General features: G+C 38.9%; 1 protein-coding gene across 2 annotated transcripts in view; it reads left to right on the forward strand.

Moving 5' to 3' along the window:
- The window catches only part of NT5DC1 (5'-nucleotidase domain containing 1), a 153,296-nt gene that overhangs the window by 108,804 nt on the left and 22,870 nt on the right, over nt 1-21,622 (forward strand). For both annotated transcript variants that reach the window (XM_075145703.1, XM_075145704.1), the window contains one exon: nt 1,299-1,396. In XM_075145703.1, coding sequence (XP_075001804.1) covers nt 1,299-1,396 — 98 coding nt within the window. The remainder of the gene's footprint in view (nt 1-1,298; nt 1,397-21,622) is intronic.

Here is a 21,622-nt window from a genome sequence, read left to right on the forward strand (position 1 = left end):
GACATTCTATTTTAAGACTGGAATGTAATTTTAAAATAAAAGCTTGAAGATAAGCTCATGGGGAGAGCATCCCTTTTTTAGTTAAGATACCTCAGTCTCGTGGGAAATTGTAGATTATTTGAAAATGACATGGTTAGCTAGTTTTCTTCCAGTAAACTTCCCCTGTTGATAAGATTTTAGTGCCTGTACCCATCCTGGACTTGCCATCTGGGACTTCTTTGTTCCATGCAAGAGTATCCATCCTTTTTTGGATGTTATAGGCAATACAGTCACCTGAGCAATGAAACATTTCTACTAAAATAAAATACATGTCACAGATGGGAAATGTTTACATTTTCCAATAATAAAAAAAATAACCACTCTTTAAGCAACATTTGTCTAATTTTATATTTTAGTGTCTTCAAAACTTGTAGGTAGGCATTGTTATTATTTCTTGCTATAGTTCCCAGCTTGATGATGTATTAAGTGAGGTCTAACAGATTCCTTAAAATAAAGACAACCCTTGCTAGAGTAGGAATAACTGGCTCCTCCAGAAATAGCCCATCTGACAGTAGGGAAGGTGGCATGAATGTTTCCCAAGGTTGCCTGTTTTTCCTATTGGCTTTGTAATGTTACTGACTTGCATACAGGTCTCTCAAAAATACCTAAATATAAATAAGTCCCGCTTACATACCATGTTTAAACATACAATCCCTTTAAATTGATGGGATTTTCACAGTTCAGATATTGATCTATATTTTCATGGACCTAATGATCTTTGAAAAAACTGAATTTAGTGGTGTGATTCAGTTGGCAGATTAGGACTGGTACTTGGTAGGTGTTTATTTGTGAGCCACATGTCTAACCGCCCTGTAACCAGCGGGGATGTAGTCAGAGCAGCCAGTGGAGTCTGAAGAAAGAGTTCAGCTAACAAAATGGCATTTCAATTTTAGTGAAATCACTCTTTAAGACTTAATTGGCTGTATTAATTAGATCTCTAATTAATGACTACAGTGGCATCTTCGACACCCATTAGGCCTGTGCATACTGCATAGGTACAGTATGGATACCAGCAATATAAGCACCTGTGTTTAAGTATCTTTAGTCTTCAGTTACTTCCTACCCATCACTTGACTTCATGTATTCTGCTTTATAAAGAAAATCCCTCATTTACACCTTTCTATACTTGTCTATGCATATGTTGTCACCTGAGATTAAAATATGTCATCTGTCAATGTTCTCCTGAGATTTAAAAACTCCCTGGGTCAAGGAACATCCAGTTTATTCGTTTAGCTAATTCAATTTTCTTTACTTTCTAGGAATGATTTTGAAGAGTATTTTGATATTGTGATTACAAATGCTTTGAAACCTGGTTTCTTCTCCCATACCCCAAACCAAAGACCTTTCCGAACTCTTGGTAAGTTGCAGTTGTGACTCCCTTCTCATCTGCTTACCTCTATCCAAAAAAGAAATAAAAGTGAGAGAACTGGATAACGTATTTTGAAAATCTAGCATTGGGGGAAAAATGAACTCTACACTCTTCCAGAGATACAGAGACATTAGTAAAAAATTATTAAGACTGAAGAGCACTGAGAAATTAAGAATTACAGAGCTGAGGAAAATGAAAAGGCAGAGCTGCAACAGTAATTAAAAATGGTATTGCATTGGCTGAAATATTAATGAAAAAGTAAGAATCCTTTTCTTTACTGTGCTGACAAGGTCATACACAGAAAATGAAATTTAGTTCTGGGAAAAAACATAGAAGAAATATTTCAAGAATTCAAAGGAAATTCAAAGAACAGTACAAATAAAATTGCAAGGCTGAAGGAAATTATTTATGATGGAAATCTGACAGTATTAAATATGTGTACTTTGGCTAAATAATGACAGAGTAGGCAAAAAGGAAGTGCCCCTGTACTCACTTAATTTAATTAAAACAATCTGAAACATTTGGCAATGTTGTCCATTAGGTAATTAAGGTTGTAACAAAAGAGGTTTATAAGAACAGTGTTCATTGAACTACAAATAACAATAGTAACATGGCTGAAGACGGTTAATTTTTCCATATTTTGGTAAATACCCTTATGATTAAGAGCTACCTGAAAATTAATCTTATATCCAAAACAGCGTAAGTCAGCCTATGTTTTAGCATTTTATGACAGGAAAGTCAGCTGTTCCAGCCCAAAAGAAATTTTGCCTGTGGAACTTTTACAGTAAAACTAAAATGAGCAGTGGAAATACATATTGAAACTGCATTTTAATGTTTCACCAATTTATATAGGAAAATAAGTAAGAAATATCTTAAATGTGATTTTTTAAGGATTAGTTCAAATAGGAAACTGCCAAATTGACAACCTGAGAAAAAATAAGGGAAATTGAAACTATTTATATGAAATGGGGGGGCAGCAAAAACATAAAGGATTAAAAAGGCTCACTTCTGCAAGCATTTTATTTGGTTTCATATAATGCAAATTGAAAATAAAATGTAATTTACTTTGGATATTTTTTAAACAATCGGATTAGCCTGACTTCCTAAGGAAATCCTGCTGTGTCCCTCTGTCTGTAATCCAGCCAGCAACTTTGGAACCTGTTGGCCAGTTTCAGTAAATTTAATACACAGCCAGAAAGCTCCAAGATACTTCAACAAGGCTTTTCATGCAAACCAGGACAGAACAGAGGGAAAAGACTTGAAATTACTGTCTCCATTGAGAAATATTGTGTAGCATTATCTTAATCACATGATTAGATTGTAAGTACCATTTTCATGAAGCTGTTTCTTTCTCGTGTTCAAACAGGAACAGCATTCCCTGGAGTCCTCTTACTGACTTACTGGTTTTCATTCACTTTATATTTTGGCATTGCAAAGAGGCTCAAGTGAAGGTTGATCACTCATTACATGAATACCTTATTAAAACAGAATAAAATGTAGTTTATGTTCTGGAGACCTCACTATCTAAATAGATAAGGGACACAAACATAACTAAAGCAATCATCAGGTAATTTGCTGAAACTACTAACCTGTGAGTGGATTTTTTATTAATATATTTGTATTTGATTGACAGTAACTGGTTTCTTCTGAAAGAACAACCAGAACATTCAAAGCAAAAAATTATACATATGGGACAGGTTTTTAGAGACAGATTTTGAAATAGTGAAGAGCTTGTTTAAGAGTATGTGACGTTTAAACCATCAAAGTAGGAGCAATTATATAAGAAAATGTCCAGAATAATAATATATTTTTATAATGTATCTTTTGCTGCTCTCCCTCTGTGTTCCTCACAACAAACGTATAGCTTCAGGGTAGGCACTGATAGTTTCACCCAGTCACTGCAGATGCCAAGGAACACAGTTCATTTCTGAAACAGCATACAGCGGAGCTTCTAATACCTTTGGGCAGGAGCAGGTTTCCAGAATTTTTTTAAGGTCTTCTTTCATATCAGAACCATTGAAAATTCAAAATTTCAGTTTCTAGTTTCTATCTTCCTTTTGCCACTATAGATTTTGGGCAGAAGAAGAGTTTAGCCACTGTACTTCAGACCCTCTCTTCTCTGAGAGCACTGGACATAATATATCAGGGAGACAAAATTTCCTTATTTTTTCTTTGAAATAGGAAAAAAACTAGAGGTGGACATCATAGTAAATATTTTCTTAAAGCGTAAAGAGTAAACTTTAGTTAGTGTAATTTAGGGAAAAGAGCTCCAGTAAGTTAAACAAAGCTTGTTCCGTGAAGAAATTTGTTGCAGAAAATGAACTGAAGTAACTGCTTATCAATCCTATATATTTCTCCAAGGCTGAGTTTCAGCCATGTTCTTCCATCCATCAGTGGGTCTGAATTACAATAAATTCCTAATAATACTGTATTCCCTTCTATTCCAAGGGAATTGTGTTATAAATGGACTTAAGGCACAAAATATGGAATGTGTTCTTAATTTGAAACACCCCAAGTGTTGCATTGTGTACTGGAGCTAAATTTTATTTATATATAACAGGATTTTTGCTGCAGATTTACTAAGAAAGGTTTTGAAGTTTACTAAAGAGAAGGATAAATTCTTTTCAGTGAATAATTTAAAAAAGGCGATTGTTCTGTGAACATTTGAACGAGGACGAGAAACAGGACAAGATGACAAAGAAGGCATTGTCTAGAAATGTGATATCGGATAACTGCTCTGCAGAAATGTTTATCCAGTAGACAAGTAATTTTAGAACTAATCCATTTAGAAACCTCAAAAAATTATTTTAATTGCACAATTAAAAATGCATCACTGCTTCATGTGAGTTTCAAGACACACATCATTTAAAGCAACAAAACACTGTTTGAAATCTTAAAAGATTTGTGTGACTGCTTTTTATTGAACCGGGGCACTGAAAAGCACAATAATTAATTATTTAATTTGCATAATTTTCTTTTGAAGTACCATTCTGTTAAATGGAGGAACAGTTTATATGTATCTTTCCAGGTTTTAGAACAGCTACGTTTATTTTTATCTCGCAAAAGAGTTTTTATAGTTAGGGGTAGCTTACGTAGCAAAGCACATAGTTTATGAGAACAGTGCTATACCAAAAAAACTTTACTCCCATAATACGAACACCCCATAATTTACTTGTTATTCAGAAGGTTACATTTCCTTTACAGAGGGAAATTCTTTAAATGATTCTTGAAAGTACTAATAGTATCTTGAGCTATTGGATCTAAGGATCGGGTCGAGAATATTTGTGTAAATCCTATGTTGAGAATGTAGGATTTTCTTTGCTTTCAACAGCTACATCCAGCTTAAAATAATATATCATTCCATGAAGGACTGAAAGGAATATGAATAGGAAATACAGTCGTGACTTATCCGATAATCTGCAGTACACCAAGATTTCTGTAACATTTGACAACAGAGCTTTCCCTTTAGCACATCACTCATTAATGTATGTCAAATTACTAGCCTGACTGCCAGTTCTGATCATTGTCAAATATATTTTTCAGAATACAAAATTAAAATAGAAATTCTAAAGATAACCCTAAATTCACTGAAAGCCTTCCATAAGTCTGTATGCACAGGGAATTCTCACTTGGTCCTATATAAGACTTTTATATCTTTTATTTCCAGCTCAGGAACAGTTACTGTCTTTTTTAATCTGTTTTTTTGATAAACTGAAAATGTGTTGCTGATTGTTCAGTGTCTGAATGTACAATGCATATTTTAAAATATATGTGTATCTTCATATATATGTATAGGCCGAAAAAAATCCTATATATGGAGTGCCAGTTGATGCCATATTTCTGTGAGATCATGTGCCCTTATCCAGTGCCCAGAGAAACAAACCCACTCTCCTCCTGCGGAGAGTGTCAGGTTTTCAAAGCCCACTTTCAATTGCACTTCCAGGCTGTCTGCCTTACTCCTGCACTTGAATTTCTATCTAGCTTATGGTGCCTCTGCGACACGATGTAGCCCCCAATTTAGGATACTCTTTCAGTCCTCCAATTTTTTACGCTTCTCTGGTAACTGCCATTTTAACAACTCACTGCAGAAGCTTTTTTCCTCCCTCAGTCATTCTTCTCTAGTCTTCTAAAAACACAGGAAAATGCTATAAACTGAAAAGTCCAATTAGAAAAGAAAATAAGGGGACAGGATATAAAATGACGTACTTCTAGGCTGAAGACTGTCTTTGATATTAGGGTTTGCAAGACTTCAGAAGAAGGAGGTGATCCCATGTCTGCTATTTAAGTTTTCTCCTGCTACCTTCTGCAACATCTGGGCTTGACTACTGCCGGAGATGGGATACAGAACTGGGTGGAGAATCAGGGCTGATGCTATATAACTATTCTAAGGCCTTTTAGACCTAAAGAGTGGGATCAGGAAGCACATGCCTTCATTTTCCTGGAAGTTAAATGTGTAAGCCATATAACTTCTTTTCAGGTCATTCTTTTTATTTGAGACTTCTGTCTTTACCACCAGAAGAATACCAAAATACTACCCAGTCAATTTTTTAAGACCTTTAGTAAAACTGGAGAATATCTATTAAAAATGTGGAAGTTTTGAAACAGATGATATTGCACCATTACAAGGGAATATATCATTTAAATAGTCTTGCATTATTCACTCATTTGAAGAACATAAATGCCATCTCTAGAAAATTCTGATTAAATTTTAGAATCACAGAACCATAGAATAGTTTGGGTTGGAAGAGACCTTTAAAGGTCATCTAGTCCACCCCCCCTGCCATGGGCAGGGACATCTTCAACTAGATCAGGTTGCTCAGAGCCCCGTCCAACCTGACCTTGAATGTTTCCAGGGATGGGGCATCTACCACCTCTCTTGGGCAACCTGTTCCAGTGTTTCACCACCCTCACGTGTAAAAATTTCTTCCCTGTATCTAGTCTAAATCTACTCTTTTTTTGTTTAAAACTGTTGCCCCTTGTCCTGTCACAACAGCCCCTGCTAAAAAGTCTGCCGCCATCTTTCTTGTAAGCCTTTAAGTACTGAAAGGCTGCAATAAGGCCTCCCCGAAGCCTTCTCTTCTCCAGGCTTAATAACCCCAACTCTCTCAGTCTTTCTTCGTAAGAGAGGCGTTCCATCCCCCTGATCATTTCCATGGCCCTCCTCTGGACCCGCTCCAACACGTCCATGTCTTTCCTGTGCTGAGGACTCCAGAGCTGGACGCAGTACTCCAGGTGGGGTCCCACCAGAGCAGAGTAGAGGGGCAGAATCACCTCCCTCGACCTGCTGGCCACGCTTCTTTTCGTGCAGCCCAGGATACAGTTGGCCCTCTGGGCTGCGAGCGCACATTGTCAGCTCATGTCCAGCTTTTCATCCACCAGTACCCCCAAGTCTTTCTCGGCAGGGCTGCTCTCAATCCCTTCATCCCCCAGCCTGTGTTGATACCGGGGGTTGCCCCGACCGAGGTGCAGGACCTTGCACTTGGCCTTGTTGAACCTCATGAGGTTCACATGGGCCCACTTCTGGAGCTTGTCCAGGTCCCTCTGGATGGCATCCCGTCCCTCAGGCATGTTAACTGTACCACTCAGCTTGGTGTCATCTGCAAACTTGCTGAGTGTGCACTCAATCCCACTGTCTATGTGATTGATGAATATATTAAACAGTACCAGTCCCAATACAGACCCCTGCGGGACACCACTCTCCATCTGGACATTGAGCTGTTGACCACTACCCTCTGGATGCGTCCATCCAACCAATTCCTCACCCACCAGTGTTTTAAACTAAAACACGTTGAATTGAGTTTACAATATAGCTCAGTTGCTATAATTGCTATGTAATAGGTATCTCAGTTGCTACCTCTACAGTGAAGGCTACCTTGATAAGAAGAAAATTTTTTTTTTCTTTTACATCAGCTTGTGAGGTTAAAACTCAAGAGAGCTTGTCTACTCTTTTGGGCTATATTAGTTGTTCCAATCATCTGTTCTTACCAATCTTGTCTTGCTTTAGGTCATCAGATCTTCATATTTAAATAGAGATTGAAATTTAAATTTAAAAATAGGTGTAGATTTAGCCTTTAGCTCATGACAGATACGACAGCACAATTGTTGGTGTTTTCATGCAGAGACTTGATATTTGGTGGAGAGCTCACTCTCCCAATAGGAACCTGGTCTTTTGCTGCACCTGTGAATCTGCTGAAACCTGTATGGGTTGTGGTCCTCACTCTGCAAAGACTGTCATATTTTCCACAGATTTGGCTTGTGCTGAACTCCTCCAGCCACAGGTCATTGCTGGGATTAAATAGGACTTTTTCTTCCATCGTTTGACGTGGATCCCTGGTACATCCTTATCACTGAACACTGAAGCTCAGATGCCTGCTGCTCCCTCCACGAGCAGCAGAGGAGATGGGGGGAAGGAAAATCTCTTGACCTAAATGCAGAGGTGTGCAAGGCCATGTGTGTGAAACAAAGATTAATCAGCGAGGGACTGGGGGAGCCAGGTGATGGGAAGGGAGAGCATGGGAGGAGGCGGAATAAGAGCAGAGCAGCACATGTAAACCCAAACAGGAGAGGGATTTCACACTGATGGGGTTTTCTGAATTTCAAGTCTTTGCTTTTTGACTTCTACCATTGCCTCAAGGAGGACTTTTGAAATAAGTCTAATGTGTCAAACAGATAGCTTAAGCTGATTTACCCACGTACTACGCAGATTCGTGTTTCCAGCTTGCCCCACCGGCCACAGCAGGGAATGTGGCGCTGCCCTCGTGGAGGCTCTCTGGGCTCAGGAAGCATTTTGGGGGGAGACCACAAAGGGCCTCTTTTCCCACTTCTCAAAAGGCACAAGCAGAATAACAACACTATCAGCAAAAGACACCTGTGTAATCTACTCTTCCAATCAATCAGGGTGTTCCTTTATTTAGTGCAGCTGTGCATGCTGCCATTCTTCTGGAGACGGCGCCTCTTTCATATCAGCCTGTCTGGAAATATTCTATAACACAAGGCCACATAATAATGCATATTTGCTGAGAGCTTGTGACAGAGTGACATATAAAGGTTGCTCTGGCTGAGGACTGCATTATTCAGGAGGAATAAAGTCCATAAATGTTTCCCATATGTCTTCTAAAGTTACTGCCTTTATATTGTTGTAACATCCCACAGTGCCATATAGTCTGTGAAAGCAATGCAATTCTTTTCAAGGCAATCTTGTGTAGCAATTCTGTGTAGTGTATTGGCACTATTTTTCGTGTATTTTCTGGCTATTTAGGAAAGGAAAAGGAAGGTTATAACTAATAAATAATCATATTTTGTACTCTGATTTTCAAAACTAGGTCTTTTTGTAGCTCATGAGATCATGATGTTAAGATCAAGGGTCTCCTAACTCTCTAATATCAGAAGCAGGTTCTGTATCTAGCCTGCAGTAGGAGGTTTACTGTTTTAAGAGATGAAGTATGAGAAATAATGCCCTGCTCTTATCTCGACTATGGATTTTCGGTTTATCTGTCATTTCTGGACACTCTGTTCGGCAGCATGGTCAGTGCCTGATTCTACTTTCTGAAAAGCAGCCTAGGATAGGCCAGTAGGGCTGACAGTGGGACACACATAAAAATGAACTTAATCTCATATAACAGGGTTTATTTTCATGCAGATATTCATCATCCACCAAAGAAGCTCAGAGGGTATTTCCAAAGATCTATAATGTCAGGCTCCTTGGTGGAATGTTTCACCTCCCATCCTTTGTTTAAATGATCTTAGTCTAAAACTATTCCACTCTGTGTACTGCGTTTGCACAGATTTCAGGCACTCAACAGATTTTTTTCTGACAGTGTAAACAGCTGTCTCAGGAACTTCTGGTTTCCCAATATTATTTATGTGCTGTAGACAAACATTTAAAAAATCAGTGTATGTTACCTAGTAATCAACGGGATTTACCAATTAGTCTTTTTAAAGTTTGCTAGATAGTACCTGTGTGTAATTTGAAATGAACAGTTTGGGAATCATTTGAGAATAGAGAGGTGATCATTTCCTATCGTGTCATCAACGTTTGTAATTAAGCCATGGGATAAGTAAGATGGGAGACTGTAAGGGAGATGTTAAGGACATCTTTTCTAACAGTTAAATTTTATTTCATGTTTGCTAAACATAGCCTTAGTTCACAATAACAGCCTGGATTTTGTTTTTACATGTTCAGTACAGTGGTCTATGTGAAAGCATTTAAAACAGATGCAAAAATCAAAATAAAGTTAGGCCAGTGCACACCCACATCCTTTTGCAGAGTAGATTGCTAAAGTCACAGACAGAATAAATTTTTAACAGTTGATAGCAAAACGTTGCCATAAAGCTTCATTTTTTCTGATAGTTTTCCAAGTCCTTGGCTACTGTATTTGATGGTCATTGCCTCATTAAAAAAAAAGTGGTTTTTACACTTCGGTTCCACTGCAGAGATACCGAATTAGAAATTGAGGAAGTACATTTTTATTACTATTTGGCAGTGTATCATTTATAACCCTTTTGTAAAATGATGCAAGGGGCCACTCTGCAGTTTGCACTGATGGTACGTGTATCCACTCGTACAGCGGCGTAGTTAAGCTGGTGGAATTTCTGTAAGTTGCCACTCTGCAGTAGTCAGGCTGTGTGCTAGCCAAAGAACAAGCAAGCCAAACTTTCCCGTACAATACATCCTTTTAGGCAATCTGAGCAGAGGCCATTCCTTTCTTTTAGGGAGAGGAATGGAGCGTTCTTGTTTTGTTTTGTTTTTCTTGGAATGGGCTTTGCTGGTATTTGCTTCAGAAGTGTTGGGAGGCCAGATTCTCATTGAATCGTTTAGACATATTCTCACCAATGACTGGTCTCTCTCGGGCATTTTACAGCACATCAGAAGCTAGAGCTACCAGGACACAGGCTAATTCTTTAACATTTAGTCTGTTTTCCTAAACATTGAGGCTTACGCAATCACATGGCATGTGCAAGTAGGAATTTTTGCCCATCCCCAACTGCAAACTTCTATCAGTAATGCATTTTCAACCACATTTGAGTGTGGGCTAGTATTCTCAGAGATATTACAGCCTCTACAGGCTGGAGAGGAAAAAATGGGTCTGTCACTACCAACTCAGAGAAAGGCTACAGTGTAAACTTACCCCTGATCAGATACCGGAGTATCCATCCAGGAGAGCCTGGCCACAAATGACCCAGTTATGGGAAGAGCATCCATGAGGCTTTGCACCCTATTAGACATTCAGCGAATCCAACTGCAAGACACAACTTCATAGGAAGATAGGTCCCATTATTTCTACTGTTGTTCATAAACAACTCCTTGTTTATTAAAAAAAAAGAATAGAAAAAAATTAAACAGTCTTTGAAGTATGGCACCTCTTTGTTTCTGATCAAGATGAATGTTTCTGATCAAGATGAATGCTGAACTATGGATGCATTCTCCAATGTCTACCCTTCTTTAAAAGAAAAAACTAAAGTAAATGTGTCGAGCCAAGTACTTTATATGTTTGCATAGTGTTCAAAGTACCTCAGAGGATAAAAGGAATAAGAAGTTATTCATCCAAAACTCAAAACAATGAAAAACTGCAAAATGTTTCTGCATAAAGACAGCAGGGGTTGCTTCAGCTGATTACCTTTGATATTAAATACCGTGTTTGGCACAAAACTGATAAGAATATTACAGAAAGCTAGTTCAAAGAAAGCTCAAGCTGCTGCTTTCAAAAGCTGGATATCAACAGTATTCCTTTTGTTAAAACTGGAAAACATTTTTGGCATAATCGCCAAGTACTCCAAAATGAGAATTCTTTGTGTATGGAAAGTGTATTTTCATTTTCAAAAGGAGTTACAGTAACTAACAAACACTACTGCAAAATCCTCATTATTGATTATATTACATTATATTCAAGGCCTGGATAAAACTCAAACCCCAATTCTTTAAGGTATTGTGCAAGCACATGATAAGAGTCAGTCTCTGTCCTCAAGGAGCCCACAGGCAGACCAGATAAGCAAATGGTGGAAAAAGAAAAGCACTGGCTTCTCAGTTAGAGCCAAGGAACCGAGAGACTGAAGACTTACCCATAATCATATCTCTGGCAGATCTGCATGATTAACTAAGATTTCTCATCTCCTAATCCATAAGCAGTGAAGAACTCTAAACTAAGTTTGCATAAGGACTCCATGAGAGTCTTCACTGTGAAAATCCTTTTAGCCCTTTCCAAAGATTTATCATAATGGGGAAATTAAGTTAACATAATTGCAATTAATTCTGCTGGATTTACTTTTTATGGTTCAGTGGTTATCCTTTATAAGTTCAAAGGGTTGGACCTATGAACTTGATGTGTTCTACACTAAAATTATTCAAATTATTCAATAATTATTCAATAATTATTTCAAATTATTGAAAGCAATAAGCTAGAGTAGTTGTTCGTTTTGGAAGACAGTTCCATACCAATGATTTCTTAAAATTGGTTATTGGTAATCAGGTCATGTTTATGTTTAATTTTAATGGAAGAAACTTTCTTCATAGAGAAGCATGTAAAATGCCTTCTTAATATGGTGAATTATTTTAAGTTTTCCAAGCCTGTGTACTTAGAAGTTGTTTATCAAATAACCTATTTCTGTGAAACAGGTTGCAAAATCTGTAAGTCGTGATGATGCTTTAAATATGGTTGCCAAAGAGGTGACGTCAGAACAGTTGTTTTAATAACTAATTTAGTAACTATATAAACTACAGATAAATTGAGTTAAATATAGTAGCTATATATAATTGCATTTAAACACATACACCGTGTGATTGGGAGGTCATTAAAAGTCAAGATCTATAGAAAATCCTCAATCATAGTTTTGTGATCGCCTTCTGGTGTTGCTATTTTATTTTCTTTTATTTCAGGACATTAGCAGATAATGGAACCGTGATACAGTCTGATCTGGATTGTACCTGCAGTACCAGAGAGATAAGGCACAAAAGCTCCCACACTTAGGAAGCTTAGGAAGCCAAATTCATCCAAAAAATGCAGCTTGTTTTTGCAGCAGAATGAGCTGCTAAGGGCCTGTCAACCCGATCCTCTCTCTGTAGTGAGTCCCCACAGAACGTGAATTGCCATATCCTAGTCTGTGTTTTCAAAACCAAAGCCACAATGCCTAAATGACCAGTTTGTATTCCAGACAAAACTGTGTTCAGCAAACAGACTTGTCTGGCTTAAGGGAAATCTCCTCCAACACATGAAAAGATTATTAAGAGGAGATGATTTTTTCCTCCATAGTCTCTGAAAAAAGACAGCCAAACACTATGCAAGATTTAGAAGCAAAGCAGTCAGCACTCCACATAGATCACATTTATAGTGTGATAATACTCTAACAACGTGTGATGCTGAAAAAGACTTGGGATTTATGGAAGGTTTTGCACTGAATGTGAAGACCAATTCTGTGTGGAAGACAAAAGCAAATGCACATCTTCCATCCATGAGCAAAGCTTGCAACACTAACTCTTGTTGCAGCATTATTAGGACCCATTCCAAAATAATACCTTCAGTTCTCATGTTTATACTTCCATAGAAATACTGCAAGTTTGAAAGGGTTGGCTAAGCAATTGCATCTGAGGGACATGTCAGCTCACTTAATTTAATTTATCGAAGAGAACATTAAGATGTAGTCTTAATGATCAAACAGTTTGTGGCTCCTTTACGTTGGATACATGGCAGCTCAGAGCAGTATAACATAATACCTGAAGAATGTCTAGCGATTATTTAGGTAGATAATTCACTATCCAGAATTCTAGACTAGAAGGTTTTTTTAAGATTGCTTCTGGTTATAGGAAATATTTCTTTTCACCTTCATTCTATTTCCCAGCACACGTAAGAGTGTCCGCCCATGACTGGGGGGAAGAGCTAAATTGGAAATATCAAAAGACTGAAAGGAACACTAGGGAAGCAAACCATGCACAAGTCAGCAGCTGTTTTGGCATTAAAAGAATGCGTATTTCCTTTTGATCTGTTTTGTGCATTTTTAATATAAGATGGTTAAACAGATACATTTTATTTTGTCCATGGAATAATAAAGGTCCCACTGGAAAGCTTATTAACTCACGCAGATCATTACCAGACTCTTCTGCTGTTTCTAAGTAGGATGTTACACCCTTGGTAGCTTAGTTCAAAACCTGGCTTCTCTTCTTGCCAAACCTGTATCAGAGAAATGGATAGTTTTCAGAAGCTAATTTTTTACATTGAGTTGCAAGCCTTTCCCTTAACAAATATTGACTCACAACTACGTTGTAAGGGTGATGCCATATGTCAAAAGTCACAGAGGTCTATTTTGAAATAAATAAGTACCAGGAATGGATACAGAAACCACAGTGTATGGAAACTACTCTGGCTATCTATCATTTGGTATTACTCAGACGACTCCCATTATAGGGAATGAAAAGCTAGCCAACACGGTCAGTGGAGGGCTGTACAGCTGCCCAAACGGCAGTGCCTACGCCGTACTCTACGGAATACATTGGCCTCATTGACTCAGTGCTGCAATCTGCAGCTTCCTGCTTCCTATTGTAGAGCCTTTACATTATGTTTCTGCATCTGGGGCTGAATCCCAGCCATGGTGCACTCATTGCCTAATTATAGGCTTCCTGCGCTCATCGAGAGCCCCAGGGAACCCAAACACAGGTCTTGCAGAAGTGGCACAGGACTTACGGAAGACCCATGCCTTCCCAGCTTACAACTGGACTAAGGTGCTGGAGGACCTTAGGGTATCTCAAATGTCTCTAGGCACCAGTATATTAGTAACTGATTAGAACCAGGCTACCTGCTGAGTAGAAAGCTGTGATCTGTGCAGGTCTACTCCTATGCCTACAGCAGCCAAGGTCTGGCTGCCTGCAGCATGGATAAATACAAGTTAGTAAACTTTACCACTCCACTAAGATTCAGTGCAAACCTGTGTGAATTAGGTTGGTGGACATTTAGTTTAAACTTCACATTATAGTTCTTAAACAGCTGTCAAAATCCACAAGGAATTTCTGGAAGAAAGAAAGATTACCTACATCGTGGGGGGACTTATCAAAGTATGACTTTGCAGGGAAAATCATTCTTTGCATAGATCACATGTGTAAGCAATACGTGATAGAAATTGGGGGTTATATTCGTCTTTCTTCTCTGTTTAATTGGTTTCTTCTGTAGGATTCAAAAATAAGTAGGTGATTAGACAAAGAACTTCATAAAGAGTTACCTTGTGATTTGATTTTTAATTAATTTGGAAATTGGGATTGAGGCAGTTTATAGTAGAGCAAAAATAGAGAGCTGTGTATGGTACATTCTTGGAAGAACGAGAGCTGGCAAGCACTGCAGAGGGCTTCCCTTCAGCATAGTTTCCGTGAATCTGTATGTGCTGGTTTTCATTAAGGAGCTTTAGAGTTCTCTTGTGTGTTCTTCCAAAATGTCAAGCTTTTATTAAGGTTAGTCTGTAGAATTGTTTTTTGCAGAAAGCACATGTTGATTTTTGTACTGCAGGCATCAGATCTGCTATTGGAAGCAAGTAGTGAAAGGAACTGGTTAGGAAGCCCTAGAAATGAGCTGAGAACAGAGGAGGAATCATGACCAAAGCCTGGGCTGAGATCTGGTTCACTTTGATATGACAGTGAATCTCTGCCTCAGTTTCCCAGTTTCTAAATACCAAGGCTTACCTAATGTTTATGAAGCACCTGGGAGAACTGCAAAGTGGTAAGTGGTAGAGGAGAGCTGCAACAAATAGCAGGTGTGGATTTATTGCGCATGGGGGAAATCTCAGGTGGGTAGAGAGTTACCTAGTTCAGGAGCAGCTCTGTCTCTCCCACCCAAAACAAGGAAATAAAAGGTCAGAGAACACAAAACTGAGTATTTCTTGGATGGCAAGCGATTGTGGGACACCGCATTGTTCGGATGAGTAGCAAGTCCTCTGCAGCTGATGTTCAGAAGGGAATTACTTCTTGCAAGCTGAAAGCTCAGGAAGAGGTAAAAGTGATGTATCATCTTCTTCCTCACTCTCTTTCTTCTTCAGTCTTTCTTTATTATTCACGTAGGACTCCAGATGTCTTATACTTCAATATGTATGTTGCATGTTTTTCTAGGTGGAGTTAGCAACCCCAGGAGTTTTTCTCTTCATTAGTAAACACGTTCATTCTAATCTTATCTGCTGTGAAACCACTTTATATATTATTACTGTCCACAGATCCCAGGTGTCTCTGTGATACTGCCAGACTAAGACTGAGCCTTCCAAGATGATTATTTTTTCTGGAATAATAGTAGCAAGAGATTTTATCTGTGAAATTCCTGCATACGGCGATCTGGCACAATGCTCTTGGTTCTGAGAAACAAGGTAAAGTGCATTTTCATATAGACACAAAGTGGTTTTGCAAACCACACGAAATGCACAGATAAGGAACTGGAAAAGTATTATAGGAAGTGTCACAGGGATCATTTCTCTTTTACTTCTTCAGAAAACTCATTACTACAAACCTTTCCTGTCAGTCTTCCCATCAAAGAGTAACTAAACGTACTTTGCCAGAAAGGAATAGTTTCCATTTTTCCTTGCCATCTCCAGCCCGGTTACATTATTCTGAGATTTACAGTGACTGTTTCACACACAAAAACTTTTCCTCTTTGTTATAATATTAATTTCCTAACGTTTTTCATTTTGTTTATTAAATATGAAGTTCTACTATGTCTCAACAGATCTTATAGGAACAGGGTTTCTTGTTCTTTTTCATTCTGATGTTCCCTGACATATCTGGCCCCATAGCAGACCTTAAAAAGCATCTGAAGTCTCTGCCAGTTGTTCTAACCCTGTCACGTTCTTTGTCCTTCCTTTGAATTCATCCATGACTGTGGTCCACAGGGGTATGAAATTGTCCCCAGACCTCAAGACTGAACTCTGTCTTCTGTCACACGCACACGCCTTGTCCTTCCCTTCTGCTCCCCCTCCGCCACAGGTCGTACGTCTCGATAGGGAGCTCAGTGGGCACACCCTGCATAGACAGGAGCTGCAAAGGGGCAGAAGAGGCACAGAGCAATGGAAAGAAGGTGAAAATATTTCTTAGTTTCTCTGGCCCCCAGGAGAGGTTTTCCTGCTGTCTCTTATCTCTGCATTCATGGCCTGAGCAACATCACAGCGCAGTTATTTGTTCTTTTATCCAGTCTACATAAATCCAGTTCTATGTCTCTCATCTTCATCTCACTTTGCCCTCCTAAGCCACTTAAACAGCTATTGTTGCCAGTGTACCGAAATACTTCATGAACCTTAATATATTTACACTCATAGGGCTTCCGATATATGGGAGCTTTAACACTTCTATTATATGCGAAGCACCCGAGGTGAGGTGGCAGAACTGGTGACTCCCTATCCCAAAAGCCAGACTAATCCAGACCAAACCAGGGATGCAGCGTCCTCCCCCTGTGCAGCTGACCCCGATCCCCCAAACACTAGCTGCATTAGGATGCTTTTTCCCCGCTGCGCCCCCAAGGACGAGCACCCTTCCCAAAGACATCCTCAGGCATGGCTCCCCCACACCTCTCCGCAAGGCACGGGCTCGAGGAGCCGCCTGCGGCTTGGCCATCCTGCTCCCCAGCTGGCCCACACTCCAGCCCGCAGTCCACCCATGGTCTGGGGAGGTTTCCTAGTTTATGTTCTCCTCTTTCTCCTGTTTAGCCGTAACTTGTAGTGCCACCAAATTGCTCACCAGCACAACTCCAAACAATTTTCTTTCTTTAGCACTTTCTGTTAAAGGCTTTCTGTGATGGACCCTATTGTGCATATGGCTCGTGGCAAGGGTGCACTGCACAACTCCAATTTTTTTAAGGGTTGGCCTTTTTTTTCTAGAAGGGATAGTAATAATATAAAATGCAGTAGCGAATATACTGAAAGCATCTAAAATTGCAAAATCCTCATTGGGATTCATTGATGATACAGGAACAGAGATATGTCTCCAAGGGGAAATTCTCTGAAGCTGAAATCAGTGTTAGGTCCCGAACTGTCTTATTGGTGCTTCTTGAACATTTTCTTAAGCAAAGGGAAACAAAATATAAGGCAGAAAATGTATCAGGGAAAAAAAGTCTGTTTGCTACTGAACAAGACCACCCACTGTGATTGTTTCGATATTTTATTCTTTTCTGGTATGTTTCATATCTAAGATTTTAAACTGTTAGTGGCAGTTTCTATATTTTCTAATAGAAAATGGTCCTTAACTATTTAATATCATGCCATCATACTCTGATTATAATTAAAGTTTTTTTCTTTTATTTTTACTTGAAGGGTATTATTATTAATAACCTATAAAAATACTCACAATTTAGTACATATATGAAGCAATGCCAACATAGTCTCTTCCCTGACAGCCATATTCAAATGGTTTTACTATTGGTATGATTTTTAAGTGTGTGATGTAATGCTTCTCTTCTACCGTGTGATAAAAAGAAGTCTTGGGTCAACAGGAGTCAGAACCCCTCTCTCAGTAGTCTCAGATGTTAGCTTTTGTTTCCAGAAAAAATTGATTATTCTAAGGCATCCAGTTTTGTTTAGAAATATTGGGAATGAGCGTACTTCACAACTGCTAAATAGCAGGGTACCTGTGAAGCACTGAGAGAATAATCTATTTTCATGTTTTCTTTTTCTTTTTGAGAAATTTCCCCTTTTCAGACAGGAAAATAACATGCTTGAGTTTTTAACCTCCACACAGCAGCGGGGAGATGCCCGGGCTCCAGTGGCCGGGCCCCTGCACTCTCCAGGAACGCTCTCGCCGGCGCTTGCTGAGCTTGCCGGGCTCGGCAGCAGCACTCTGCTAAGGAAACTGTTGTGGGTTGGGGTAGGGTTCTTCTTTTTTAATTACTGAGTCAGAGGGACAGTCTCAGCAGGTTTTAATAACTGCTATTTGCTGCCACAGAATGCTTGTACAGTTATTAACAGACAGAAGGCTGGGTGGATTTTTTTTTTTTTTTTTTAATTCCCAAATTTCATTTTTTACCTGTGGAATCTTGAATCTTAAGTTAGTCTTTAAAGGTTGATGTAAAACTGCCCCCTTCAGAGGCAGCCAATATTTGGAGAGCTGGAACTTCAGAAGTAATCAATAAAATTAAAGTAGGGATTTGAGGTAGTGTAATAAGTTAGGAAAAAAGAATGAAGCTTTCTTATAAATCATAACTCAACTTGGCTGTATAAATAGTTTTCATATAAAAGTTAATGAAAATTGTGTCTATTGTGTATTCCAGGCAAATGAGTATGTGCAATAACTATGCATGCTCATGTCTACTTCGCAATTATTATGCCCTTTGAAATAACATATTTCAGGGAACTGAAGAAATAAAAAACAAAGGCCCCTTACAGCAGGATCCATATATTGCTTTATGGAGATACATTTGTGCAGAATCAGATTGTCTATTCTAGTTTACATATACGTTTTATATCTGAAGTGTGAAGATGTAGGGGAAAAAAATTCTTAGTCTTTCTGTATCTGAGGATTAAAGAACTTTTTTCTTTTTTTTGTTCTTTTTTTTCATGTCTGAGGCCAAAGTAAATGATGCCAGGAAGTTTTTCTCCACTAGACCGCAGTGTCAATTTTCAGTGGGGAAGAATATGGTGCAAGAGCAAGTTGCAATATGCCTTATTTCAGTAGGTATTACTAGAGAAACTTAGAGGCTTAGGATAAACTGGAAGATTACAGTCTGCACAGTGCAAAGAAGATGCTTTGCGTATCTCAATTTTATTTTAATTATGAAACTTGAGACATTTTTCTGAAGTGACAGGTTAGGTCAGAACTGACTGGTAGCCCTCATCTCATCGTCTGTGCTTCCCTCCATCTTCTGCTTCCACCCACTCTTCAGCAGTGAAGCACACCCTAGTAATACAGACAGACAGTTGCTTGAACTGAACTGCATATTCCTGAAATGATTATGTCAGTTTTTTTCCTCAATTACTATACCTCTCCTAACTTACTTGAATTGCAAATGCTTTCTGGAAAAGCCTGTCTCTCTCCATAATTATACAGGGATCTCTAGGATGACTATGATACTACTATTGATAGGGTTATTTGGGGACATTTGTGGATACTGGGAGTTCCTCATTTAGTTTTGTAAGAAGCTCCAGAACTTTATAATGAGGTCCAGAATAAAACTGTTCTGGGGAGGGATTTTTTTTCTTTTCTTGCCATTTTGTACCTCTCCAGGATCCCAATTAAAAAAAAAACCCTTACAATATATGTGCAAGGATGAAATGAAATTTTGTATTTATGTCCCTCTTACCCTTCCAAAATAGAAGTTCTCTGAGTTATAAATTCAATTAAATAAAATTACGGAAAAAGTTTCACCAAATCTGTGCATGAACTACATTTAAAAATGAACTTGTAGATTTCCCAAAACGTGTTTTTCCTTTTCCAAGGAAAAAAAGGCCTTGCTTGTATTTCATCATATCAATGTTTTAAATGGAAACACTTTGTTCATTAGCCAGACTGTTCCTGGGAAGGTATAAAGTTAGTGCTTTGACAGATTTGGAAACAAACTACTGAATCTGTTGTGAGCTGTTATTTTCAGTTCCTGTAACACAGTAATCAAAACTTCCTAAAGAAACTTACTTGCTGACTTCTGTAAAGGAAATACTGATTTTCTTACAAACAAGTAAAACTTCAGCTCGTCTCTACATAGCCTGTTGCTTGGCACAATTAAGCAGTAAGGCAGAATTTAATAAAAACTAAAAAGGTTTTAGTAAAATTAAAAACGTAAAACTTCTTTTTTATTTATTTATTTTTCTTCTCTAGGGGGTCTGTGGTTCTTACATGCCCAGGGCAATTTGAAAATACACTATCTTGTATTTGGTTTTATCAGACCTTATAAATGAGCGAAAGAACAGAAGTCCATCGTGAGAAAAGGAATTGTTAGTAACTGGATAAGTAGCACGTATGAATTATTATTAAATAGTTTATTTTTTTCACGAGGTGGTATCTGTACTTTTCTCTCAGATTTGTCTATGGTGTTCTTTCAGAGTATTGCCAGCTTTCAGTAGTAGTAGTTATTTAGTCCTCCATATGAATGAGCACATGTATGTTGGGATTGGTAAGGGTAAGAAAGATGTATCACTGCCTATGTGAAATTAAAAATCATGTTCCCGTTTTCAAAACTGAATTTTTACTTTGCTTAGTTCAGCCTTTGTCTCACCAACCATAAGCCACCCCAAAGAAGGCAGAATGATGCAAGGGCAGAAAGGGGAGCTGATCTTCAGACTTTTTCTGAAAAAAATCAGATTGGACAGCCAAAAATGGAGACGGCCAAAATCACTAGTCACTTTGGGAAGCCTTAACCTTTTATTTCAGGGCATCATACTAAGGGAATAATTTGTTCCTTATCACTCCCCTGCAGTCGTCCAGTCAAACAGGAGACTGGCAAACGCTGGTGCACGTGTCGGGCAATGGATTTCACAGCTGCTTCCAGGGCACAGAAATAATTCAGGGATGGTAAAACACACAGCAATATCTGCATGAATCACGGAAACCACCCAGCAAAGATGGTTGATCTATACATAGGAATTTGGGGTGCTGCCCTACAGAAGGGTGCCCACAGGGTATGAAGTTTTACCCCCAGCAAGCTTGTAAGTACTTGCTTTCTTCATGGAGAGCATGCCTTCCGGGGAGCTCTACAGCTTATGTCATCCTGTCTCATTACCTTTACAGCTGGAAGAAGCCACCAGAAGGATTTTACTTATGCAGATCCCTTTGTCTTGACTGTAAAACGACGTGCTTTCCTGCCCCGAGTCCCCTTCTGGAAAAGAGAGTTTGTGTTTCTTAAGTGAGCTCAAAATGTCATCTAGAATCAGACTGTGCTCGCAAGCTGGGCTGGAGCATAACCCGGCTTTTATATTAATGTCCTCAGGGCGTGAAATGACATTATTTTAAATTGCAGAGAGGCATATCAGTATGATAGCTGTGGATCATAAAACGTACTTGTTTTACAGTACCCCCCTGAGGCAGTAACCAGGGCTTCGGGTCTGTGCTAAGCGCCTGCCTGCGGCGAGAGCCCGCACGAGCTGCCCGTGGGTAGGAGGAGGCAGGAGCAGGTACACGCACGAGCAGCGACAGAGTCACCGCAAGTTTTTATTCTATTGCGCAGTTCAAAGGAACAAAAAATATCAGTAACTCTAATAGCCAGTCTAACTCGTTCTGTATGGAAACGAGTAAAAGGCTGTCAGGAGAAAGATAGGAAGGCAGAAGGGGCTGCTGGGGAG

This window comes from Calonectris borealis, chromosome 3 (genome assembly GCF_964195595.1).
Source record: "Calonectris borealis chromosome 3, bCalBor7.hap1.2, whole genome shotgun sequence".
NCBI classification, from domain to species: Eukaryota; Metazoa; Chordata; class Aves; order Procellariiformes; family Procellariidae; genus Calonectris; species Calonectris borealis.